The sequence below is a fragment of the Chlorocebus sabaeus genome, chromosome 5, assembly GCF_047675955.1.
Source record: "Chlorocebus sabaeus isolate Y175 chromosome 5, mChlSab1.0.hap1, whole genome shotgun sequence".
NCBI classification, from domain to species: domain Eukaryota; kingdom Metazoa; phylum Chordata; class Mammalia; order Primates; family Cercopithecidae; genus Chlorocebus; species Chlorocebus sabaeus.
Genome location: NC_132908.1, coordinates 81,698,669 through 81,724,810, shown reverse-complemented (window position 1 = coordinate 81,724,810; position 26,142 = coordinate 81,698,669). Strand labels below are relative to the sequence as shown.

Below are 26,142 nucleotides of genomic sequence, written 5' to 3'. Positions count from 1 at the left end.
TTTGGTTCAGCAAACAGCAGGGTGGGCACGGGAGCAGGGGTCCTGATGGTATTAGTGGGAGCTGGCAATTTTAGGAGGGTCAGGCCAAGTCATGCCAGAGCCCCAGGACAGAAAGCGCTCATGCAAGCTGAGCACCCCCACCCATGAAGCCGAGACCCTCAGGCAGCTTGCAGGGCACCAGGGCCATGACGGGGTGAAGAAAAACCAGACACGTCCACTCAGCTGCTCTTCTGCTCTCCTCTTCCGCAACCGGGAAATAAAGCCACTCCCTGGTCCTTTTTCCTGAGGCCAAATGGGGCCACACTTTGCTCCTACCTGGTAGTGGGAGATCGCTTTGTCCTCTCACAATGGACAGCGTCAAAAAAGGCTGCATTCCAGAACCTCAGCGTGTGCCTGCAAGACAGAGCCCTAGTCACACTCTCTCCAAGGGGAGGCCGGGAGGACACGGGTCATGGGCCACTTGAGGGATAAATAAGGGCAGTGTCTCACATCTGTCTGAGCTTCTAAAAAAGTCTCAGAGAGGTAGGGCTGAGAGGGAAAAACTGAGCATATGGCTTGATCTAAATAAAGCTGTTTCCCTGGGGCTCCCGGTGGCTGCGTATCTCTTAGGAGAGATGGCGCAAGTGGGAGGGAAAACTACGCTATCCAGGGCTGCACCGCAGGCAGGAGGGCGCTGGCGGGCAGAGCTGAAGCCACCTGTAGGACACAGAGGTGGGCTGTTTTCTTCTTCCGCCTTTCCTGTTGGGACTCCCAAGAGGAAGCACAGGGCTGGGATGATGTGCTTTTCTACATCAGGGTCTAGTAACATAAATGGGAACCCGGCAGTGACACGTCATGTGCCGAGAGAACTAACGTTCATAGGGACACTCAAGGAAAAAACATTCTTTGGGTTTTTTTTTTTTTTTTTTTTTTTGAGATGGAGTTTCACTCTTGTTGCCCAGGCTGGAGTTCAATGGCGTGATCTCCGCTCACTGCAACCTCTGCCTCCCAGGTTCAAGCATTCTCCTGCTTCAGCCTCCTGAGTAGCTGGGATTACAGGCACCCACCACCACACCAGGCTAATTTTGTATTTTTAGTAGAGATGGGGGTTTCGCCATGTTGACCAGGCTGGTCTCGAAATCCTGACCACAGGTAATCTGCCCGCCTTGGTCTCCCAAAGTGCTGGGATCACAGGCATGAGCCACAGCACCCAGCAGAAAAATTCTTCTTGAAGAACATCAGGGGTTGGCAAACTATGGTATGTAGGCTGAAGCAGGCTGGCGGCTTGTTTCTGTAAATAAAGTTTTATTGGAACAAGCCACGCTCATACATTTATACAACGTCTCTGGTGGTGTTCACGCTACAACAGCATAGTGGTGTGGCTGCAGCAGAGACCATCTGGCCCGCAAAGCCTAACATATTTATTATCTGGCCCTTCACAGAAAAGTTTGCCAAGCAACAATGAAAAGACGGCAGCCAAGTCAAGGACAGAGGAGCTGAGCTGAATCACCAGACGGCGGGACAAAGCACGCCAGCTTCTCCCCGTCCTCTGCTTCCACGGGAACCGGGTCCAGCCTCAAGGGCATTCCTACAGCTCCAGCCCTGCCCTCTGACCTCTGGGTCCCTGTGGCACTCCCTGGCCAAGCTCCTTAAGTAGCCCTTGCTTGGTTAACAGGCAGAGTGCACCACAGCCAACTGTGATCTTCAGGGGAGGGAGGGCCTGTCGGACACTGATTCCAGGTGCTAGCAAAGCACTCTAAAATATGTTGAGAGGCTTCAGAGAGATTAGCGCAGCCTGACCATCATCTGCAGAGCTGGGCCATATGCCAGGGTGGCCAAGATTTCCCCTGCAACACTGGTCTCACTTCAACCATCACCTTCATTCATTTATATACATGTAAGAGCTTAATTGGGATATAATTCACATGCCATGAAATTCACCCTCTAAAATATACAATTCAGTAACTTTTAGTATATTCACAGAGTTGTGCAGCCACCATTTCCAGAACATTTTCTCACCCCATAAAGAAACCTCATCCCCATCAGCAGTCACGCCCTGCTCCCCATTCCGCGCCCTCTGCCTGGGCTATCAGTCATCTGCTGTGTCTCTAAGAATCTGCTATTCTGGACATTTCATAGGGATGATACAATACGTGGGCTTCTGTGTCTGGCTTCTTCCACTGAGTTTCACGTTTCCCAGGCCTATCCCTGCTGCAGTGTGGAGCGGCATGCCATTCCTTTTCATGGCTGGCTAATATTTCATGCAATGGATGGATTTTGTTTACCCATTCATTACTGGACGGCCATGAAGGTGGTTTCCACTTTGGGGCCATAATAAATGATGTTGCTACAGACATTTGTACAAGGTTTTGTGGTGACACATTTTTCTCTTGGGTGACTCCTAGGAGTGGAGCTGCTGGCTCACAGGGTAACTCCGTGTTTCACCTTTAAAGGAACTGCCAGACTGTTTCCACAGCGGCTGCTCCATTTACATTCCTCCTAGCCATACAGGAGACCTCCAATTTCTCCACATCCTCACCAATGCCTGTGAGGGTTCATCTTTTTATTCTGCCACCCTGGGGGGTGTAAGAATTCCGCCATTCTGATGGGGACAAAGGCAACTAGAAGTGATCCTGGGGACTGACTGCTGGCCCCGTAAGAGGGTGACAGGAAGCCACAGGCTCGGCCTTACCAGATGGGCTGCTGCTTCAGGTGCGTGTACAGGTAGATCTTCTCCCCCTTCTTTTCGTCCTCGGGGCTGTACACAGTCACTGTGGGAGAAGAAAGGCTGAAAGGAGCTCTGGCTGCGCGCCCGCTGTTGGCAAACCCCGGGCGACAGCCTCCCAGCAGCCAGTTTCTCCCAGAATGCCACAGAAACATGTGGTGCAAACTCCACCATGGCTTTTCTGCTAGCCATAGCCAGTAAGGGTGCTATTCCCACCCGGCAATAAGGACTTCCTCTGAGGGATGGTTCCACAGCACAGCCGCAGCCCCTCGCGGTAACCCTTAGCCTTCCTGGGATTAAGGAATTTAGTTCCTCCTTAGAAAAGTGGCTCTTCCACAGAAACTCAATGAGAAAATACAGATCACGGGAGCTGGGAAGCAACTGGGGCATCAGCCAGGGCAAGGTTCCTGTGCTCCGTGGAGGCAGGAAAGCCCCAGAGGCCGTGCACCTGCTTGTGTGCTGGCTGAGGGGGTGTGGGCCAGGCATCTCCTGCTGTTGCCTGGGCAGACTCACCAGCCCTGGGCCGCTTCTCCTGGGGTTTGCTCTCGTCTTCCCTGAGGGAAAGAAGGCACCATGACGACAGATGAGACTCACACCACACTTTCTCAACTCAAAGATGCTGTTCTATACTTCTCAGTGGGACTGGGTACATTTAATATGGCTTGCTCTGAAAAGCCTTTTATGAAATCAAGGCTCTATTTGTCAACTGCCAGTGTTTCAGAATTCAGGAAATGTGGCATTGAGGTTTCTTTATGTCATTTTCTCTGAATCCAAAGCTGAATAGGGCAGAGGCGGCGGCCAAGGCACATGGCTGCGGCCCAGCCATGGGTGGGAAGAGGGGACCCCGGGGCTTGCTCTGGCTGTCGCATCCCTCCTCCCTGTGGAAGTCATAGCTTCTATGAGTCTATTTCTGATGTGCCTGTCCCCAAAGTGTTCCTCGAGTGTCTGTCAGAGCCCTGCTCTCCTGGGGACAGTGTTTTTCTCCTGTGACTTAAGACCGTGTTCCACAAGCACTCACTCTTGGTCCAGCCAGGGGATGGAGGGGACAGAGAAGACAGAGTGGAGGGGCTGCAGTTCCCTCTGCCATCGGACAATCCCCTGGGCTCCTCATCAGTCCCAGGAAGTGTGGCCCCCAGGGACATCCCTGCATGTCACTGGGGGGCTCAGCTTTGCAGACCATAGCAAGCTGTGGGGGCAGAGGCGGCTGGGCAGCGCAGTGCTCCTGACAGTCTCTGGGCCTCACCCGCACCCTCCCTGCTGCCCCCACCCGAGCTCCACACCAGCCTCTCCCCCGTCCCATGCAGGTGGGAGGGACCCCAAGGCCACACGTACTCGTTCCTCCTGGCCAGGGGCCCCTTCAGCTTGGTCTCCAGCCCCCCGAAGAAGCCCTTGACATTCTCCGTCCTGGCCGAGGTGTTCTTCAGCAGCCGCTCGGCGATGTCCTTCTTCTCAGCCAGCCAGCTGTTTGCGGATTTCAGGTAGGAGTCGATGCTGCCCGCGGGCTTCTCCCGGGCCTCCGGGGGCAGCAGCTGCGGTTTTCCTTGGACGAGAGAGGGAACAAGACGAGGCCAGTGAGGCCGGGGTCTGCACCTGCTAACTGCAGAGGCCCAGGGGGAGCCCCGCAGGGGTCCTGTGCAGTGGGGATACAGGAGCCTCCCTCCTCAGCCCAGGACAGGGGTGGTGCAGGCTCAGCCGGCCCAGGATGAGGAAGTGCGGTCCCTGCTCCCCGTGAGCACTCTCAGCACCTGCTGTGCATAGAGAAGCCACTAGGAGCAGGGAGGGAGCAAAGGAGATGCAGGCTGGAGCCCGGCCCAGGTGGCAGGGTCTGCAGGGAGGCGAGGGCAGAGGCCCGACCATGCCAGCGCCAGGGAGGCAGAAGCCAGCTGGGCACCAGGCCCCTGAAATGGGAGTGTGGAGACAGCAGGGGGGTGGGGAGCCCTGGCACCCAAACTCTCTTAGCCAATGGACGGACACGAGGCCCTGGCACCCCCGCAGGATGACATACCCCCATGGGCCTCAGTGCCCACTATAAGTCAAAGGTTCTCTGTAGGCCCTGGCAGGGTGTCCTCACTAGCTGAAGCTGCTGTGGGTAGCCCTGTCTCAGGAAGCAGTGTCTATTCATTATGTGTCTATCTGTTCTTCAAAAAGGAAGAGCCAAAGGCTGTACTGGGGGGTTCCCACTCCACCCAAAGCAGCTGATGAGTGGCCTGGCGGGAAGGGCCTGCCCGCTGGTGTGGCTGGGACACCAGCCATGGCAGTTGGACCAAATGAACTGAGGGGTGCGGAGAGGACAGCTGTGGGAGGGGGAGCAGATGCACACACCCCAGGAGTGAGCATGCAGGTACCGAGAGAGGACAGCACGGGGGGTCGGGGCCTAGCACCTCCCTGACCCAGCTCCAGTCCACGTGGCGGCTTTCAGCAACCTTCCACTTATGGTGGCCTGAATGAGTCCTGTTGCTGCAGCCCAAGGAGACTCACGCAGGAAGCCCTTGAGCTCCAACGTACCAGAAAGTTCCAATGCAATGAGGCAGAAGAGATATCATAGCCTCAGCATCAAGAACAGTCCACACTCCTCATAAGCCATCTCCAGCCCATCCCTGGGAACTCTCTGCCACTTCAGATCCTAGACAGCTGCTCCCCACCACCCTCCAATAACCAAATGTGTCTTGTTTTGGTAAAACATAAAACTGACTATCTTCACATCCAGCAGTTCCTGCCTCCACCATAAAATGTCCTGCCTAGCATGTTTCTCCTATCAGCTCGGGAGTTTCCTTTGCACCCTGGTCAGTCAACCTCCCACCCCAAGATTCGGACCATGTTTTCTCTGAGTCTCACTCCTCCCTAACACCAGCGTCCTCCGTTCTCTGGAGGCCCCGTAGCTTTTGCTTTTAACCATGAAGAAAGCTTCCGCTGACACATTATTGGCTGGTGAGCCTCAGGATCCCGTGGGTGAACCCCACATCAGCCCACTCGTGTCTTACCGATGTGGTAGTAGGTGAAGCACATGGTCATGAGGTTCTTGGCAGGCCCAAAGTCATCCATCTGATGACACCTGAAACAAGAGGCAAGGCTCACGGCTAAAGATCGCTCCACTTGCTTCTCCTTGCAAGTCGGTCAGCCATCGCTGAGACACTTGACACATGTGTCCCAATTAATATCTTCCCCCACTGGAGACGCACAAAACAATCTCCCCGAGTTCCATGAGGAGAGCTGCATACAGGCACATGGCCTGGGACTGACTGAATGGGAAGGAGTTTGTGGTCTGCCTGACTGGCTTCCTTCACTGAAAAGGTAAAAGCCAGGGCCCGGGAAGCTCAACTCGACGCCCAGGAGCAGAGCCAGGCCTCAAGTCTCAGTGCACAAGAAGCCAGGCCTCCAGTCTCAGTGCACACCCGTGGCCCAGGCCACCTGGCTCTCCAGCCCCTGCCTTCTCAGGAATTAGCAGTAAGTTGGAGGACCTTCCCCGCATCTGTGGCTCTCAGGCTCCTGCCCACAGCACCGGTGGTGGGGCATCAGGAGGTGGAGCCTCTGATCCAGCAGGTTTGGTCTTGGGCGGGGCCATTCCTTTGTACTGCAGGTTTGTCTTTCTATCCTGATCCCTTTTAGACTTTTCTTTTCTGTTTAGGTTTTAACTTTGGACAATTATTACTCTACGAGTCAAAAGAAATTATCTAGACAGTGGGATTAAGGGCCATTTTTATCTTTTTATATAAAAAACTAACTAAACTAGTAATAAAACTATAAAAGACTAAAAGTAAAAACTAAGGATGTTTAACAAACTAAAGATTATAAAACTAAAAAATCCCATATTGTCTAAATATTGAAAGAGTTTTTGTTTCACTTTGTTTTTGCAACTATACAAATATATATATGCTCAGGGACCAAGTGATGGCGAGAATCTTTGTGTTTTGGCAGGTTGGGACTTTAACCCCTCCCTCCCCAACTTACTTATGTAAGACAAAAAACTCAAAGAAAAATGGAGAATTACTTTTGGCCTAGTGCAAATAAAAAAAAAAAAGGAAATGGAAAATCAGAATTATGCAAAATGGGGGTTCGTGAAAATGCCTGGGACTGCATATGTTGGAAATTGAAGTATCTTAACTGCATGAGAGAATGTTTCATAAAAGGCAACCTAGAGGGCCTGTTTTAAACCACTACCCTCTTGGCTGAAGGTGAGGGCTCACTCAGCCTCTTCCAGTGAAGGTTTCTTAGCCCTCCCCTGGCCAGCTCTGAAGGCCAGACCTCAGAGGAGAAACGGATCTTGGACTTCGGGTGTCCTGAGCAAGGGTAGGAAAAATAGGGATCCTCCTTTTGTTGGTCTTCTTCTTCCAGTATATGCCCAAGTTCAAAGAGAAAGAGAGAAAGGGGAGAGACATGAAGAAGCAGGAGAACTGGGACTTGAGAGAGCAGGCTGGGTGTGGTGCTTCACGCCTGTAATCCTAGCAGTTTGGGAAGCTGAGGAAGGAGGATTGCTTGAGCCCAGGAGTTTGAGACCAGCCTGGGAAACATAGGAAGACTTCATCTCTACTAAGTATATGTGTGTGTGTGTGTCTGTGTATGTGTATATATCTATATGGAATATGGCCAGACGTGGTGGCTCACTCCTGTAATCCCAGTACTTTGGGAGGCTAAAGCAGGTGAATCACTTGAGGTCCGGAGTTCAAGACCAGCCTAGCCTTGTCTCTACTAAAAATACAAAAATTAGACAGGTGTGATGGTGCATGCCTGTAGTCCCAGCTACTCAGGAGGCTGAGGCAGGAGAATTGCTTGAACCCAGGAGGCGGAGGTTGCGGTGAGCCGAGATCCCACTGCACTTCAGCCTGGGTGACAGAGTGAGACTCTGTTTCAAAAAAATAAAATAAAATAAAAAATGAATTTAAAATGAGCCAGGTGTGGTGGCATGCACCTGTAGTCCTAGTTATTTGGGAGGCTGAGATGGGAGGATCCCTCGAACCCAGGAGATTGAGGCTGCAGTGAACTGTGATTGAACCACTGTACTCCTGCCTGGGTGACAGAGCAACACCCTGTCTCAAAAAAACCCAAAGAAACAAAAAAAAAAACGACTCAAGCAGCTATCTTTGGTTGGGAGACAAAGAAGTAAAGGAGGGAGATTTTTCAGGCCTGGAAGGACAAAACAAAGGCAGTGATGTGGGAAGGTGGCGATGGGATGAGCCAAAGACCAGGAGAGGACACAGGCCCCAAAGCAGGGGCTGCTTGGAGGCCTTCTGCAGGAGATGGGGATAGTGGGGTGCAGACATGCCCAGATCAGGGCTCCCAGCCCCAGAATCGAGGCTCCAGGTCGGTCAGGCCACTGCCCAGCCTCCCTAAGGCCAAGAAGCATCCCCTCCATTTCACACCTTGGAGGCATGAAGCTAGTCTGGTGACCCCAGAGAGTCATGCTCCTGAGAAGGGGGTCTGTGCCTTATGGAGTCTGGCTCCCTAATCTCACAAGTGAGCAGGGACAGAGATTGGATTGGCCCCAAATCTCCAGCTGGCGGCCATGCCCTTTCCACCACCCCTCACTGCCTACCAAGGGCTTCTGTGATAAAAGGCCCCAGCGGTGCCTAATCAGTGTTCACAGGGAAGGCTACAGTCCTCCCAACATATCATTAAGTGTTTATTTGCTCATGGGGTTGGCAGTTGAGTTTGAAGTACTTTATAACGGGAACTTGGGAAAGTGCCAGAACTCCCGAGGAGGGCAGGGCCACAGTACATCATCACCACCTGGCCCTGAGGACCCGCCCAGAGGATGCTCCTCACATCCAGCTGCAGTCCTCTCATCACTGCCAGCTAAGGATGGCCAGCCCTGTTCCCGTGAGATGGTGGTCACGACTGTGCCTTTTAGCTGATGCTGGGTGTAGCAGAGCAACTGCAACCTGATGACTAGTGTGGATATGACTCACAGCTGGTTATGACACGGCTAGGTGGGGAGGGAAGGAAGGAGGGAAGAGGAGCTTACCAGGACAAAGGCTTTGTGCAATGGCATTACTTACTCGAACAGCACCACTGCAAAAGACTGCACCAGGCGGTAGAAGGTTGCCTCTGAGACACACTTGGAGTTGCAGCGCTGTCCAGAAAGAGGCCAGACACGTCATTGAGGTTCAGGGTGACACACGCAGCACTCAGTGAAGCTGCAGGCTTTCCACTCTCAGTGTTTCCAAATGCAGCTGGGATTAGGGCCCAGGATGGCTGCTGCCTCTGCACTACAGAACCTGCCCCTCCTGCCAGGACCCGGGCAGAGTGCAGCCACCTGCACCCAACCATCACTGGGCAGGGCACACGAAGGGGTTCCCCTCGGTGTCCTTCCCAGATTTTTAAAAGTAGGAACATCATACACACCCACACACAGAAAAGTACCCCACAATGACAACGCTGGCTGTTTCCAAACTGTGGATTTGTGGGTAATAAACTTCTCTTTGCTCATCTGCATTTTCTAACTTTTCCATGAAAAATAAATTATTTGCACTAAAATACTTAAAAACTAAAAACTTAGGCCACTCAGGAAAAAAAAAGAACCTACTGGATATTTACAAAATTAAATTATTTTCTAAACTTTGTTAATATATTTTTCTTCACGTGACAGTCACAGTCTTGAATATTTTTTATTTTTTACAAAAAATCGAGTATTACGGGTTAATAAAAATATGCACGCACATAACTCACATGCTTGCCTTTAAAAAATGAGATTTTTCCGGAATTTCATGAAGTTGAAAGTCCAGTTTCTTACTCTTTCCCTTGAAGTGTGACGTCCAAATGAGCTACTTACTGTTTCTCACTATTCTTTTTTAACTTTTAGAGATGGGGGAAGGGGGGACCTCACTATGTTGCTCAGGCTGGTCTTGAACTCCTGGGCTCAAGCGATCCTCCCGCCTCGGCCTCCCAAAGTGCTGGGATTACAGGCGTGAGCCACTGTGCCCAGACTGTTTCTCACTATTCTCAACACTCCTTTTCAGAATATTCTGGGGTAAGTTTTACTTTTTTTTCTGTTGGGTCATTTCCCTTGACTCTTTTCTCCAGAGTATCATTATAGGATAAAGTCAAATTTGTTATGCTTCACCAGATTCTTCCTCAAGAGTAAATGCCCATCCTTCCCATCACCTCGCCCTTACCTGGGCACTCACGTATCGAGCAAACCACTCCCGGCCTTTTCCATTTTCACTGCTGCAGTACTCTCCAAACTTGGCTTTCTCCTCCTGATCTAAGTCCTCCCTAAAAAAAAAAAAAAAAAAAAAAAAAAAAAAAAGGAAGGGAAAAAAAACCCTTTTCAATCCGCTGGAGCAATAGGGGAAGAGCAAGGAGAAGGAACTAAGGAAGTATTATTGCTCCCCAGCCAAGCACAGACCCCAGTTCCCATCACCTCGTCTCAGCCTCCGGGCGGTCCCGTGAGGAAAGGGTGTTACTGCTATTTCAAAGCTGAGGAGCCTGGCTCGGAGAATCACACTCCGGCTTGAGAGTGGCGAACCAGAGTTCTATCCAGGCTTCCTGGTTCCAAAGCCCATGTCCTTCCCCTGCCCCTCCCGACCCCTGCCTGGGGAGGTCTGAGTCCGGATAAGGGCACGAACCCTAAGAGGTCTTGGTTCTCCAGCTCTCTGACTTCCCACTAGTTTTTGATGCTGAAGTCAGCATGGAACCAGCCCCTGAATTTAAGACTTCCTGAATTTGCTCTGTCTTAGTATACTGACACGAAGGTTTGATGCCAGGAAGAAAACCATCTCCCACATATCAGCAGGGCGCTCGCTCATCCCTCTGCACTTCCAGAGTGAGGCTGCTCACGGGCCAAGGCATCCCCAGCTGTGTGTGAGAGGTATGGAGATCAGGGGCCTCCACCTTGGTGTCACCACCACTAGGATGGATAACATGCTCACATAATTTCAGGCCACTTCTCATCACTCTTTGTAAGGCGCCAATATTCTTTCCTAAATGTAAACACTCGAAAATGAAGCAGAAGGCTGAAGATCACTTGGCTTATGCAATCTTCATTTATGTTTTGTAGAAAACATCTTGGTCCTCATTTACTCTAAATACCAACATCAGATGAAATATGTGTTATCTGCAGGTTTTTGCAGTAATTTCTGGAATGCTTGTGAAGACGCATCTGACTCAGGTGTCCACATTCTGTATTGCTGACAGGCTACTGCAAATAGAGGCTGCCTTTCCTGGCAAATGAGCAAACTTCTGGGTGTTTTCCCCTTTTCATTAACTGGGGTGTGCTCAGAGAAAGCGCACCCATCTCGGTGTTGGTCAAACAAAACAAGTAGGACGCTACATCTGCTCTCCTAAAATGCACTCAAATCAAACATAAATGCATTTTTATTAATTTTTTTTTTTTGAGACGGAGTCTCGCTCTGTCTTGCCTAGGCTGGAGTACAGTGGTGCAATCTCAGCTCACTGCAACCTCTGCCTCCTGGGTTCAAGTGATTTTCCTGCCTCAGCCTCCTAAGTAGCTGGGATTACAGGCACCCGCCACCAAGCCCAGCTAATTTTTGTGTTTTTAGTAGAGAAGGGGTTTCGTCATGTTAGCTAGGCTGGTCTCAAACTGCTGGCCTTAGGTGATGTGCCCGCCTTGTCTCCCAAAGTGCTGGGATTACACGTGTTAGCCCCCGCACCCAGCCCATAAATGCATTTTTAGATGGTCAGGTATGTGGATTATCATACAACGGGTCCCTTTTCTAACCACACAGAAAACTGAGGCTGGTCTCCATCAATGGAGAAGCACCCACCAAAAAGGCAGAAGTCAGCCCTTGAGAGTTTACACACATGGGGCTCAAATCACGGTGGAAACAATGGGCTCTGCAGAGTAAAAGGCAACATTTCTTTTTCTTTTTCTTTTTTTTTTTTTTTTTTGAGACAGGGTCTCCATTTGTCACCCAGGCTGGAGTGCAGTGGTATGATCAGGGCTCACTGCAACCTAAGCCTACCTGGTTCAAGTGATCCTCCCACCTCAGTCTCCTGAGTAGCTGGGACTATGGGCACATGCCACCATGCCTGGCTAATTTTTGTGTGTTTTTTTGTAGAGTTTCACTATGTTTCCTAGGCTGGTCTCAAACTCCTGGGCTCAAGCGATCCTCCTGCCTCAGCCTCCCAAAATGTTGGGAATACAGGCGTAAGCCACTAAGCCTGGTCACAAATCCTAACTGCGTTAATGAAACTGGAAAACTTTCCCTCAGCAGTGCCTCTCAGACGCTGATGTGCATGAACTGTCTACCGATCTTGTTAAAGGGCACGTTCTCACTCAGTGGGGCCAGCCAGGGCTCAAGACTCTGCATTTCTCACAAGCTCCCAGGAGATGCCAATGCTGCCAGCCCACACATGACAGAGCAGCAAGACCATCTGTATCTAGTGTGCTGCCGTGAATGGTGGAAGAGCCACAATCCACACGTGAACCCCATGGCTCTGGGGTGTGTGTGCATCCTCCTTCCCCTGGCTGAGATTTTAACAGGGGTAGGAAACATCAGGCCGATGCACAGATTCCCGCTTCTCAGTGGACATCACAGCCCCAAACTCTCCCTTCCTGCTGCTCCAATTGTCAACACTCATTATTTTACCCTTAAGAACCACAAAAGAACAGCCACCCAGGGAAGGGCCCTATGCAAACAGCTGCTTCAGAATCAGCTGCTGGCCAGGGTCAGCACTTTGGAGGGTCGTGGCAGGAGGACTGCTTGAGGCCAGGAGTTTGAGGCTGTGGTGAGCTATGACTGCACCACTGCACTCAAGCCTGGGTGACAGAGCGAGACCTTGTCTCCAAAAGGAAAAAAAAAAATTAGCGGGGCATGGCGGCGTGTACCTATAGTCCCAGCTACTCGGGAGGCTGTGGTGGGAAGATTGCTTGAGCCCAGGAAGTGGAGGCTGTAGTGAGCCGTGATTGTGTCACTGTACTCCAGCCTGGGCAACAGAGTAAGGCCCTGTCTCTAAAAAAAAGAATCTGCTTCTTATGAGCACACCAGTATGGGTAACCACAGCTTTATTATCTTATCTTGCCCCTATATTTAATTTCAGTGAATAATTGCAACCTCTTAGCCAACTATAGCTGTGACAAGGAGCGCTAGGGAGTGGTGAGCCTACAAATGCTCAGATGGTCCCAGAAACAGAACAGGTGCCCCTTGTGTTTAGCAACGATGAGGTGAGACAGGTGTCGGCGGAGTGAGAGGAAAGAGACAGCCCCCTCCAAAGCCTTGCTTAAGAATTGCATGGATAAAATTCGGGAACAACATGCATTGGAAAATAACAGAGCTCTGCCAGGCACGGTGGCTCACGCTTATAACCCCAGCGCTTTGGCAGGCTGGGACAGGCGGATCACATGAGACCAGGAGTTCGAGAGCAGCCTGGCCAACATGGTGAAACCCTGTCTCTATTAAAAACACAAAAATTAGCCGGGTGTGGTGGCAGGTGCCTGTAATCCCAGCTACTTGGGAGGCTGAGACAGGAGAATTACTTGAACCTGGGAGGCAGAGCTTGCATTAAGCTGAGATTGCACTACTGCACTCCAGCCTGGGTAACAGACCCAGACTCGGTCTCAAAAGAAAAAAAAAGAAAGAAAGAAAACAAACCAAAAGAAAATAATGGAGCTCACAGGGATGATGGGGACCTGTGAGCCGAGTACTCTGGAGCGCGTCCCTCCAGGGGTTCTCCGCACGTTTGCCCTTCCAAATCACCTGGGTGCCGCACATGCTTTGACGCCGGGCCTCACCCTAGAGAACTGATGTAATTGGTCTGGAGTGAAGTCCAGACTCGGGTACTCTTTAAAAGGTCCCCATGTGGCTCTGCATGCGGGCTGGAGTGGAGGGAGGCCCCTGCAGTGGCCATCCCTGGCTGATGAGGAAATGGAAGCTCTGGCCCCAGGTGGCACCCTGGGGAGAGGCAGAGCCAAGAGCAGAAGGCGGGTCCCCTTGGGCCCTGTGGCCATGCCAGGCTGTCTTGTCCACACAGGCCCCTTACCCTCCAGAGAAGATCTTCTCCACGTAGCCACGCATGAAGTCCCTGAGAGCCAGGGTCTCTTCATCCTGGGTAGACTCGGTGCTCTGGCTGGAGGAGAAGGACTCGTTGGAGGAGGAGCGGCGGTCCTGGTCCCAGGACGGGTGTGACGGTGACTCGCCCATGTCATTCTCACTGTCCGCAGACTCAGTGGTCTCACTCTCTGACGCGCCATCCCCCAGGGAGCCATCCCCGTCCTGCAGTGCAGGGGGTGGTGCCTCCAGGGGAGAGGAGGTGGGTGCCTCAGGCCCAAAGTCGATTAGCGAGCCCATGGGGACCTCCGGGGCCTCCATGGCTCTGGGGAGCTGCTGGGGAGGCTGCCTGGAGGGGAGCCCGGCAGCCTGGCGTCCCAGGTGTGTTAGTAGGAGCCCACCAAGCTCACAAGTTGCCGGTAACTGCTGGCCACCAAGAATGAGTCCTTCGCAGCAGCTCACCTGGCCCTACAGCATCTAGAATGGAAACACAGACACAGACATTAACGCCATTCCTCACCAGAATCCAGACCTAGATCACACACTCCCCGGAAAGAGAAGAATCTCTGCTCTTCTGGAATTTGGGGTGCCTCTTCACCATCATCTTCCTACCGTCCACTTTACTGTTCAAAACCTGGTACACGGTAGGCCCTCGATAAATACTTGTTAAATGAATGAACAAATAAACACTGACATCAGGATTTCTCCAAGTTCTGCAAACAGACTGTCAGGGCACTGCCTCTGCTGGCCTCCTCCCTGCTCCAGCCCCAAGACTGAGCCCATCACCAGGACAGAAAAGGTCCATCCTGGGCTGGAAATGGAGGATCACCAGGGACAATCCACCTGCCCGCTCGCTGTCACTGGAACTGGTGGCTACGGAAGCACCTCCCTGCTGAGCAACAGACACCTCACCTTCTGGGCTCCGACCTCCTTCCTTAGCTCTGTTCTCATCCAGAACGTTCCCAGGCTGTCAGAGGTCTATCCCCTCTCAGCATCCTTCTCAAACCCTACGATGGTTGCTAAGCACAACATTTGCCATCTGGACTTGTCCCCTCTCCTGGCACAGCAGCTGCCCTGGACAACGACACACTCCTGGGCTCCTCAGGCTGGGCAGCCCTCTCCCTTCTCCATTCCCCTCCTTTTTCCTCCGCCATTCCTACCCTGGAGTTCTATTCACCCCTCGAGGCTCTGCCCTGGCCATGTCTTCTGAAAAGCTCTACTCTGCTCCTATTCAAAATGAATGAATGACTCCTCTGTGGGCTCCAGCAACGTATTCAGCCTAATTTATCATTCTGCTTGCTTTACTGACAGACACCAATATTTCCGTTTACCTGTAAAGCATACGCCCCTCCAGAGGGACCATGCCTGGCACCGCTGCAGCCATGCTGTGCCCAGCGAGGACTCCTGACTACATACGTGTGTGTCGTGTGCTTGCTGAAGGAAAGAACAGACCCGACTGTGAACACGCTCACAGGGTCAGGGGTGTTGGCTACGCAGGTCACAGGGTGGCAGAGCTGGGATTCAAATCTTTGCTTCTAATCCAGGTCTCCTGGCTGCTGGTTCAAGAGGTCCCGGGGAACCTTCCTCACCAGTACAGAGGCAGACAGCTAAGCGGGAAGGAGACACCGTCTTGACGGTCAGCCCCTGAGAGCACAGCATACCTCTAACCTCAGCCCTGTCCGTTAGGCCCCAAATATCTAGGACAATGCCTGCCAGTGAGGGGGCTGTGAAACTGCTGAACTGACTGCATCTTCAGAGGACAATTCAATAGCAGAATGGCCTTTTCTGCCTCTTAAGAGCTTAATGCTCACCCGTCGATGATGGATTCCTCCAAATTCTCCAGCCTGGGGTATTTTTAAATACCCTGAGTCAGAAAAGAGAAAAGGCTGGCTCCCGGTCACCAGCATTGTGATGGGCATGTTCAGGGGAGCCCCACAAGGCAAGCCTCAGTCCAGAAGAGAGAAGCATAAACCTCAGCTCAGAAGAACTTTCCATGCCAGGACAGCAACAAGGGCTCTGATGAGCTCAGAAGGCAGTGGCTTTGGCTCAGGGAGCTGGAGAGCAAGGAGTGGCCGGTTGGGGTCTCCCCTCACCAGCTTCGTCCCTGGTCAAGGCCCCTACTCTCCGGTGGGTCCCCCTGGCTGAGGCATCACGATTGGATCAGAAACCCAAGGCCCTTCCACAAGCACATGCTCACTCGCCAAAGAACAGAAAACCACACCCATGGTAACACGCCTGGTATGAAAAATGAAAAACCACACACTAGGAAAATGTTTACAGTAAATATACTAGGAACATTGAGCTAGTGGTATCTGTATTACAAATTCATACAACTCTAAAAAGTCTATATTCTAACAGCTACACAAACCACTCAAATAGGCAAGGCACACAAGGGGAAATACAATTATAGGCCAGGCGCGGTGGCTCACACCTGTTATCCCAGCACTTTGGGAGGCTGAGGCAGGTGGATCACCTGAGGTCAGGAGTTCAAGACCAGCCTGAGCAACATGGTGAAACCCCATCTCTACTACAAATACAAAAACTAGCCAGGCATGGTGGGGCACGCCTGTAGTCCCAGCTACTCAGAAAATTGCTTGAACCCAGGAGGCTGTAGTGACTTGAGATGGGGCCATTGCACTCCAGCCTGGGTGACAGAGCACAACTCCGTCTCAAAAAAAGAAAAAGGGAAATACAATTATTAAAGGCTTAGACAATTCTTCAACCTACACTAATAACCACAATATAAATATGCAAATTAAAGCCATAAGGTACCATCTTATACTACTAAATTAGTAAAAATTTAAAAACTATTTAAATACTGGTAAAGTTATGATAAAATTAACATTCTCAAGCATTGGTGGAATAGCGATAAATAATACTTCAAAAGGCAATTTCTACCATTCTTATTTTTCTCTGTTCTGATTCAGGAATTCAAATGCTTGGAATTTCTCCTAAGAAAATAATTCAAAACACTCAAAAACAGTTATGTAGAGAAAAATGCTCACTGCAACAGTGTTTATAATCTTGATTAACTGGGAAGAGGGTAGAAAAAATACCTAAATACAATAAAATGGGCCAGGCATGGTGGCTCATGCCTGTAATCCCAGCACTTTGGGAGGCTGAGGCGGGTGGATCACCTGAGGTCAAGAGTTCGAGACCAGCCTGAGAAACATGGTGAAACACCATCTCTACTAAAAATACAAAAATTAGGCAGGCATGGTGGTGCACGCCTGTAATCCTAGATACTCGGGAGGCTGAGGCAGGAGAATCGGTTGAACCCGGGAGGTGGAGGTTGCAGTGAGCTGAGATCACGCCACTGCACTCCAGCCTGGGCAAAAAAGCGATTCTCCATCTCAAAAAAATTAAAATAAATAAATAAATAAATACAGTAAAATGTCAAATGCATGTTAAAAAGTTGATGCAGTAGTGATGAGTGTATGATACAATTCAAAAAACGTCCACTTTCTGGTAAACAGAATGTTCTGTAGTCAGCCCAGGTTTACTGAATGCTGCTGCTTGCCAACCCCTGTTCTGAGTGCTGAGAACACTGAAGTGAGAGAAATTTAATTTTACTCTAATTACAATCATGTATACATATGCAAAAGCAATGAGGAAGAATGTAGAAATGTATGGTGGTGCTGGCATCGGGGTGATTTCCTCTTTCATTTTGTTCATTATCCTAACCTTGCATGGCAAACACTCACAGTTCAGTGGGAAAAAGGAAACAAGTCACCATCTCTGGAAGCCATTCAAGCAGTAGCAGGGCCGTGTCTCTCTGCCCACACACAGGAGGTTCAAGATCAAGCTGGGGCCGGGGCAGTGGCTCACGCCTGCAATCCCAACATTCTGGGAGGCCGAGGCCGGTGGCTCACCTGAGGTCAGGAGTTCGAGACCAGCCTGGCCAACATGGTGAAACCCCGTCTCTACTAAAAATGCAAAAATCAGCCGGGTGTGGTGGCGGGTGCCTGTAATCCCAGCTACTCGGGAGGCTGAGGCAGAATTGCTTGAAACCAGGAGGTGGAGGCTGCAATGAACCATGCCACTGCACTCCACAGTGCAGACACAGAGAGACTCTCTCTCAACTCAATCAATCAATCAATCAATCAATCAAACTGGATGATCGTGGCTATTTCTGATCCAGTCTCAGGCACTCTTGGGCCAGACGCTCTCATGAGTCATCCTCTCCCAGAAGCCCTGAGTGCTGGGTGCCGCCTTCCTCAGTGGGCTCATCATGGAGGTGACATCATCACAGGAGAGGCACAGAGTGACAGGAAGCAGATGGGTGGCAGGAGGGCTGCGGCGGGCACCACCCCTGTCCCCGGACCCCTCAGCTCAGGGATCTCAGCTGTTTGGGGCTCACTCACAGAGCTAAGATGTCACAGCAGTGACTCTGTGTGGTCATGGCAGGGGAAGCAATCCCACCCTCTTCCTCCAGGAAGGAAAAGTCATTATGGGCCTCTAGGCAGGACAAGGTGATGGCCACTCTCACACTGCAGGGTCACAATCTCGGGGGACTGCCTGGGCCAGCTGGCGAAAACACAGGAGGCGGTCCAGCAAGGAGCCACACTGTCCCTGCTCAGAGCTAGCCCAGCGCTGCCATTTGGGAACGCGGACCCAGGAGTATCAGATCTTCTACAACTTTCTAAGGAATGCTGAAATCCTGTTACGTGAAATCTGATTTCTCAACACTGGCAACTAATTTAAATTGATTTCAAAACACTTTGGTAGTCAAAAAACCCATCTGTGGATTGCACCCCAGCCCACCTGCTTTGTTCTACCTTCAAGGAGGTACTGAAGCCACTGCCCAGACTCTGAGAAACAGTGTTTTTGGCTACAGGGGAATCTGTGTCACTGGAGATAGGAACATGCTGGCCTGAAGCACTGCAAATCCCCTGTGGTTACACTTTGCAATTAGCGTCATAGGCCCCACGATGTAGGCTTCCACCAATCAAAATAGGCTAAAATTCTAAGTCAACCTGTACCTTCCAAAGCCCTTGTGAGATTTTGCAAACATCCATTCATGCTGCACACATGTACTGAGCATCTACTATGCATCGGTTACTGTGCAAAGAGCTAGAAAGAAAGCCATGAGTGAGACCTTATGGAACGTGTGTGTGTGTGTGTGTGTGTGTGTGTGTGTTTACGTACATACCACGGGGCAGGGAGAGGGGAAGAGACAGTTAATAGAATAAAAAATCAAACAAGAGCTTCTGCAGCACTAAGTGCTACAGAGATGATCTGAAGGTGATGGCCCTGAGAGGGCTGAGAAGTGGCTTCTTTGGATGGGGAGGTTGGGGAGGCAGATATCTGAGCTGAGATGGAAAGAGGGAGAACCAGCACTGAAAAGGCTTGAAGGTGGCCCATGCAGAGGGAACATGAAGCATGCAGGCCCTAAGGTAACCGCTTTAGAAAGTTCAAGAACCGGGAAGGCTGATGAGGCCGGGGAGCCACTGCTCATGGGAACAGAGGCCACAGTGGTCTGTATTCTGGAGGGGGTTTCCTAACCTCCTATTGCAACCCCTTCCGCCCCACTTCCCCCACTGCTTCTTCCTACCCCGCAGCCTCCAGCTGCAGAAGGAACTCATGAGATTGCCCCGGTGTGGCTGCTGTGCCACTTCCCCACGGAGCTGTGCTCACACTGATTTCCCCAGCAGCCCGGAACAACCAGAGCTGTGGCTTCTCCAGCAGGTTGGCTTTGGGCAATCAGACAAGGGGTCCCTGCGGGGAGAATCTGGAACTTTCTGTAAGCCTGCCCCTTCCCATCAACCTCAAGACATTCCTCTCTTTTAGTGTTCCCAAGAACTCCCAAATGTGCTGCTCCCCTCACCCAGAGTGTGCAAAACCTCAGACAACACACAACACACATAGCATCACATGCACATACACCTGGATTGTCTCCCCTGTTAAAGCTGCAATAAGGTAAGGCGGGGAGAGGCCAGGAAGAGACCAGGCAAGGAACCCAAACACAGGTCAGCTGGAGAACCAGTGCTCCAGATCCCCACGTCATCCTCACCTCTTACAGCGACATCTCAGATGCTTGAGGAGGCATTTCTACATGTGGAACTGCTGGCCAAAGGGTGTGCACACTATTAAGCCTTGTGATAGGAAGCGCCGAATTACCTTGCCAAAAGTCTGTCTGCAGCAATATATACTTGGTGGGCTTTTACCTGAAACTTTTCTTTCTTCTTCTTTTTTTTTTTTTTTTTGAGACACAAACTCGCTCTGTCGCCCAGGCTGGAGTGCAGTGGCGTGATCTCAGCTCACTATGGGTTCAAGCAATTCTCCTGCCTCGGCCTCCCAAGTAGCTGGGAGTGCAGGCTCCTGCCACCATGCTGGGCTGATTTTGTATTTTTAGTAGAGATGGGGTTTCACCATGTTGGCCAGGTTGGTCTCAAACTCCTGACCTCAGGTAATCTACCCACCTCTGCCTCCCAAAGTGCTAGAATTACAGGTGTGAGCCACTGCACCCAGCCTTTTTCTTTTCTTTTTCTTTTTTCTTTTTTGATAGGTTCACACTCTGTTGCCCAGGTTGGAGTAGAGTGGTGCGATCTCAGCTCACTGCAGCCTTGACCTCCTGGGCTCAAGTGATCCTCCCGTCTCAGCCTCCTGAGTAGCTGGGACTATAGGCATATGCTACCATGCCTGGCTAACTTATTATTATTATTACTATTATTTCGTAAAGGTGAGGTCTCACTATGTTGCCCAGGTTTGTCTCAAACTCCTGGGCCCAAGCAATCCTTCCAACTTGGCCTCCAAAACTGCTGGGATTACAGGCGTGAGCCACCGTGCCTGGCCTGAACCTTCATTTCAACGGTAAGGTGGAAACATCACCTAGCCCCAGCCTTGGAGCTAGGGTCCCTGGGTTTAGCTCCCGCTGTCCATGCAGGGTGCTGTGCAGGAAGGACAGGTGCACCGTGCAGATGGGGCACTGGGGCCCCGAGACACCAGCTGTGTCTCTGAGGGAGGCCTGAACTTCTCTCTTCTCCACCCCTGACTAAGGTACCTGGTTTGCCAACTGCCTGGTGGCCCAAACAAGGAAAAACTCGCCTCTTCGTCCTTGCATCTCAGCTCCATCACAAATCAACCTAAGAAAGCCAGGCGCAGTGGCTCACGCCTGTAATCCCAACACTTTGGGAGGCTGAGGCAGGAGGATCACCTGAGGTCAGGAGTTCGAGACCAGCCTGGCTAACACAGTGAAACCCTGTCTCTACTAAAAATACAAAAATTAGCTGGGCATGGTGGCAGGTGCCTATAACTCCAGCTACTTGGGAGTCTGAGGCATGAGGCTCGCTTGAGCCTGGGAAGTGGAGGTTGCAGTGAGCCGAGATAGTGCCACTGCACTCCAGCCTGGGCAACAGAATGAGACCCAGTCTCAAAAAACAAGACAAACACACACAAAATCAAACTGGGAAATCATCTGAATCTGTACCCTAGTTTCCTCTTTGAAAAATGTGAATGAGAATTGCTCTTTCCCCTAATCAGTTGGATTATCACAGTAAGTGAGGCGCTATATGAAGGGCCTTAGAAGAAACACTTCAGGGAAACAGCTTATGGTCCTCCTGGCTTCACGGCTGAAGCTGAAGATCTCCCCTGGCCGTGCTAACATGAGACAGTTCAGCGGAGGAATCAATGACCCTATTATCAAAGTAGTTCACACCTTTCAAAGAGCAAAACAATACAAAACATTTCATTCTGAACACCTTCACACCTCTGGGGGAGTATTTGCTTTTACTCCCAGTTTAGAGATGAGAAACGTGGGGCTGGAGGAGAGGGGTGTATGCGGGGATCACCTCCAGGCAGACCTGGCGTCTGATAGCATCTTAGGCATCACATTTGGCCTCAGGCACCCCACTCTTTTCTGCAGCCACCTTAGCTGGATACTACCTCCTATCTCCTATGACTAGAGAAGACAGCCTGGCTCAGGGGGAACCCCAAATCCTCATTGCATGAGGCAGAGCTCAAGGGGCTGAGAATGCTTTTAACCTAGGGTTGTGGTTCCCAAACTGGCAACAGGGCACCTCCAGAGCACCTAAGCAAACTTTATAGGGGTACCACAGGATAGATAAGTTTTTCGAGGGAAACACAGCAATACTGGATACCTGCAAGACAGCACATTACTAGCTTGAAGCAGTTCACTTCTACCATAAGGTCACGTTTACGTGTCTTTTGATGATACCCTAACTGAGCCACAAAGAGATTTTTGGCTGTTTGGGGCTACTAAGCAATAGTTGGTCTAATAGTTGGTCCAGCAGTCCTGTCAAGTCACAGGAAATGTCAATGTCCTTTTAGATGTCAGTGTGTTTGGGTCGCTGTCCAGACACAGATTTATACTCAGTCAATAGGGATCTAGAGCAACTGTGAGACAGTGGAATCAACCAAATTCATTACTGCAGTTGGGCAGCGGATTTAGTTGAGTTTCCTGGCAACCAAAGCCAAAAAGAAAAGCATCCTGGGCCATAACATTCTCTTGATCTGACAGATTCATCTGCAGAGTAGCTTTCTGCAGATACTGAATTTGGAAATGCACTTGTCAGGAGGGTCCTCACATGCAATGACACTAATTACTGCGATGACAAGGTCTCTAACAAGGTCTGTAAAAGGTACAGAGATGATGAAACCAACATTCCCTCCCTCCCTCCTTTCTTCCTTTCTTTCTTCCTCTCTTTCTCTCTTTCGCTTGCTTTCGCTCGCTCGCTCTCTCTATCTTGATGGAGTTCTGCTCTCGTTGCCCAGGCTGGAGTGCACTGGAGCAATCTTGACTCACCACAACCTTCGCCACCCGGATTCATGTGATTCTCCTGCCTCAGCCTCCCGAGTAGCTGGGATTACAGACATGCGCCACCCTGCCAGGCTAATTTTGTATTTTTAGTAGAGATGGGGTTTCACCGTGTTGATCAGGCTGGTCTCGAACTCCTGACCTCAGGAATCCACCTGCTTCGGCCTCCCAAAGTGCTGGGATTATAGGCATGAGCCAACGCGCCTGGCCAAAACATGCATTTCTTTAAATGACTCTCAAAAAATCTGAAGGCATACATGAAATCGATTTGGTGCAGGTATTTGTCTGGCTGGATCTTGCTACTAGGTGAAGAGAAGAGCTCCCTGACACACGAGGCATGACAGTGAGCGTGCCCATGACGGTGCCTCGCCTCCAATGCCAGATGCCTCAGTAGGGCTTTTGACAAGTGTCGGACCACAGACCATTCATGCTTGAATTCTCTGAAGAGGGCCTGAAGTGCCAAGGTTCTGATTTGATACCCAAAATAGCATCCATGTGCTGCAGTCACTAGGGAGGGAGGGAAAACTGTCATTCTGCTGTGAACATAAGAGCCTGGCTTTATTCCCTCAGACACAGACAGCAGCAGCATCTTAGCCATCTGCAGGGCCTACTCCTGTGGGGAGCACTGCCCAGTGAAGACGAAAATGTTGGGGTCACCCATGAGGAGGGCAGTGGGGGCAGCTCCAGCCCACACCAAGCCGTGTGCAGACACACAAGGTCCCACACAGAATGACCTACTCGCAGGGTACTGGCTTGAAAGAGGCAGCCTCAGCACCATAGGAAAGGTAAAAAGAGAGAGAGAAAAAAAAACAGAGGCAGCCTCTTCCAGTGGAGATCCTCTAAACCAGGCACTGGCATACAGGCTACGCTCTGGCTGACTGTCCCTCCTTGTGGCCCAGGACTGAAGATCTTAGGACAATACTCCTCCAACGCAAGTTCCCTAGGAGTCAGGAGTCACGTGTGTTTTCTTCACTGCAGTATTCCCAGGACTGGAACACGGCCAGGCCAATAAGAGATGCTCAGTCAATGTGTTTTGGTTAAAAACTCACAGTGCCAGCAAAGGTGAGCTCCACCCAAAGGGGCTGCATCTGAACTGCTCCTTTCTCCACACCTGCCTCAGTCTGCAAGGTCAGCTGCTGAGTCCAGCCACTGGCGTCCCAATCACACCACACACTTCCTCCCGCCGCCCTGCACACCTGGTGATGGGGGAGGAGCAGTTTTTTGGGTTTTTTTTTTTGAGACGGAGTCTCGTTCTGTCGCCCAGGCTGGAGTGCAGTGGGCGGATCTCGGCTCTCGGCTCCCTGCAAGCTCCGCCTCCCGGGTTCACGCCATTCTCCTGCCTCTGCCTCCCGAGTAGCTGGGACTACAGGTGCCCACCACCAAGCTCAGCTAGTTTTTTTGTATTTTTTTTTAAATAGAGACGGGGTTTCACTGTGTTAGCCAGGATGGTCTCGATCTCCTGACCTCGTGATCTGCCCGTCTCAGCCTCCCAAAGTGCTGGGATTACAGGCTTGAGCCGCCGCGCCCGGCCGGGAGGAGCAGTTTAAGGAAGACTGTCAGGAAAATGCCCTGCTGCTGATTTGTTTTATAACTGAAAGGAGAAAAAACTATAGGATCATTTACTGGTCTTTTGATCAATAAAATGCATCAGCCCGGACCCTACGCCATTCTTCTTAGCTGCATGAAAGTGTACACGGCACAATTCCTGACCGCAGTGGGTTTACAATCTAACCCAGGAGGCAGAGAAAAACCCAGTCAACAGTTCCGCTGACTGGCAAACAAACACGCTTTCTGTGGACGTGCTGTGTAGAGGGCGCTGTGCAAACAAGAGCAATTGACGGACTCAATCTTCAGACACTGTACACCCAGTGGGAAGAAAAAGACAAGTATCTCGGCTGGGCGCAGCGGCTCTTGCCTGTAATCCCAGCACTCTGGGAGGCTGAGGCAGGAGGATCGCTCGAAGCCAGGAGTTCATGATCAGTGTGGGCAACAAAGATAGACCTTGACTCTATAAAATATTTTTAAAATAATTAGCTGAGCATGGTGGCATGCACCTATAGTCTCAGCTGTCCGAGAGGCTGAGGCATGAGGATCCCTTGACCCCAGAAGTTCAAGGCTACAGTGAGCTATGATCACGCCACCGCACTCCAACCTGGGTGACAGACTGAGACCCCACCTCAAAAAAAAAAAAAAGGACAAGCATCTAAATAATTGGGCAGTCGAGCCGAGGGGGCCAGCACCGTAACCAGTGAACAAAGGGCTCTCGGTGAGCGGGGCTCAGAGGAATGCAAGAGCACACCCAATGGCAAGGAGATTATCAGGGAAGACTTGGGGAACTGTGTCTTGGAAGGCTGGCGGGTTTTAAGTGGAGCCAGGAACGGAGGCTTTCCTGGAGAGGGACCCACACGGGGAAAGTCAGGCATTTCCCATGGGGTGGGCTGTGAAGCTGCCCTGGCTCTCGATGGCTGATGTTCTGCAGAATGGAAAGAGCTACCGCTGCAGTGTGGCACGACGGGGAACTTACTGACCGGCTTGTCCTGAGCCTAACTTCCAGGGCGTTTGAAAGACTTCTCAGGGCAGTGTGGAGAAGCGTCCTCGGAAAGCGTGCTTTTCTAACACTACACTGATTAGAAGGAGCAAAGGGCGGGTGGCTTAGGAAGGCATGGGTCCTACAGCAGTTTAGGATCCATGTCCGGGATCCTGGATCCCCACTGCAGACCCTCATGCCGTCCATCACAACCGACTCCCAGTTATCCTGAGTTCAAGGTGCCTGCCGGCATGTGCTTGTCACGTGGACAGGAGAAACTGCTGGCTGTGGCTTCCAGGGGAGTCTGGGCTGAACCAGAGGCACAAACAAAGCACAGAACCATTTAGAGTGCAGAGAAGGGCTGAACTGCAGCACTGGCAAGGCCAGGAAGGGGACTAGGGGAGAGACGGGAGGGAAAGAAAAAGCACAGATTGCCCCGCAGCACCACCCAAGCACCAGCTTAGAGGTCTGAGTGGGCCCGAGAGCCCACGCTTGTTGGGAGGCTGGCTCCGCGCACTTGGCTGTCACACTGATGAATTACAACTCAAGGCTTCACAGAGAAACACTCTGAATCACGATTTCTCATCTCTGAGAAAACCAAGATAACAGGCTGGGGGAGAGGTGAGAAGGGTAAATGTAAACCTCATTTCAAAAGGAGAAGGTGGTAGATTCTGTGCAACAGATTAAGTAAGATATCCATGTCAGGTAGGTATCTAGAAAGAGGTTACTAACACGACGCTCTGCAAGCACTAGGAAGGGGAAGTGGTGAGGGCTGAGGTCAGGAACTGGTGCCAGACTAAGCCCTGCTGTTGTTTGTGTCTGTTACAGACTCAGAGATCAGGGAGAGTGTCCTGTCCTGTAGAATAGCACACTGAGTCTTAGCAAGGGACTTTGCTTTCACTTTCTGTCTTTGAAGACGAGGCAGAAAAACATGGCCTAAGCAATGTGTAATTAGATGTATTTAGAAACACTGTATTTGGTTACCCTAAAATGCATCTTATTTTCTTTTGCACTTTAAGATACCTGAAATCAGATGTGTCTTATCACTGTTTCAACTAGCCCATCATGGTACTGTCTAGAGACAAGAGTGGACACTCCTTTTCTATTTTTAAGCAACTAAAATAAAATAAAATAAAATAAAATAAAATAAAATAAAATAAAATAAAAAGAGGCTGGGGGCAGTGGCTCATAC

The 26,142-nt window shown here is 50.9% G+C and overlaps 1 protein-coding gene across 6 annotated transcripts in view; it reads right to left on the bottom strand.

Annotated features, from left to right (window-relative positions):
* The window catches only part of KIAA0513 (KIAA0513 ortholog), a 68,325-nt gene that overhangs the window by 12,709 nt on the left and 29,474 nt on the right, over positions 1-26,142 (bottom strand). For 5 of the 6 annotated variants that reach the window (XM_007994244.3, XM_007994246.3, XM_073015616.1 and 2 more), the window contains exons 2-9: positions 13,640-14,124; positions 9,814-9,913; positions 8,698-8,771; positions 5,686-5,756; positions 4,037-4,244; positions 3,218-3,258; positions 2,672-2,750; positions 316-393 (exon numbers count right to left, since the gene is read on the bottom strand). In XM_007994244.3, the coding sequence (XP_007992435.1) occupies positions 316-393; positions 2,672-2,750; positions 3,218-3,258; positions 4,037-4,244; positions 5,686-5,756; positions 8,698-8,771; positions 9,814-9,913; positions 13,640-13,968 (980 nt within the window). In that variant the 5' untranslated portion in view covers positions 13,969-14,124. Of the gene's footprint in view, positions 1-315; positions 394-2,667; positions 2,751-3,217; positions 3,259-4,036; positions 4,245-5,685; positions 5,757-8,697; positions 8,772-9,813; positions 9,914-13,639; positions 14,125-26,142 lie in introns of those variants that run through there. The other variant, XM_073015619.1, reaches the window with a different exon arrangement.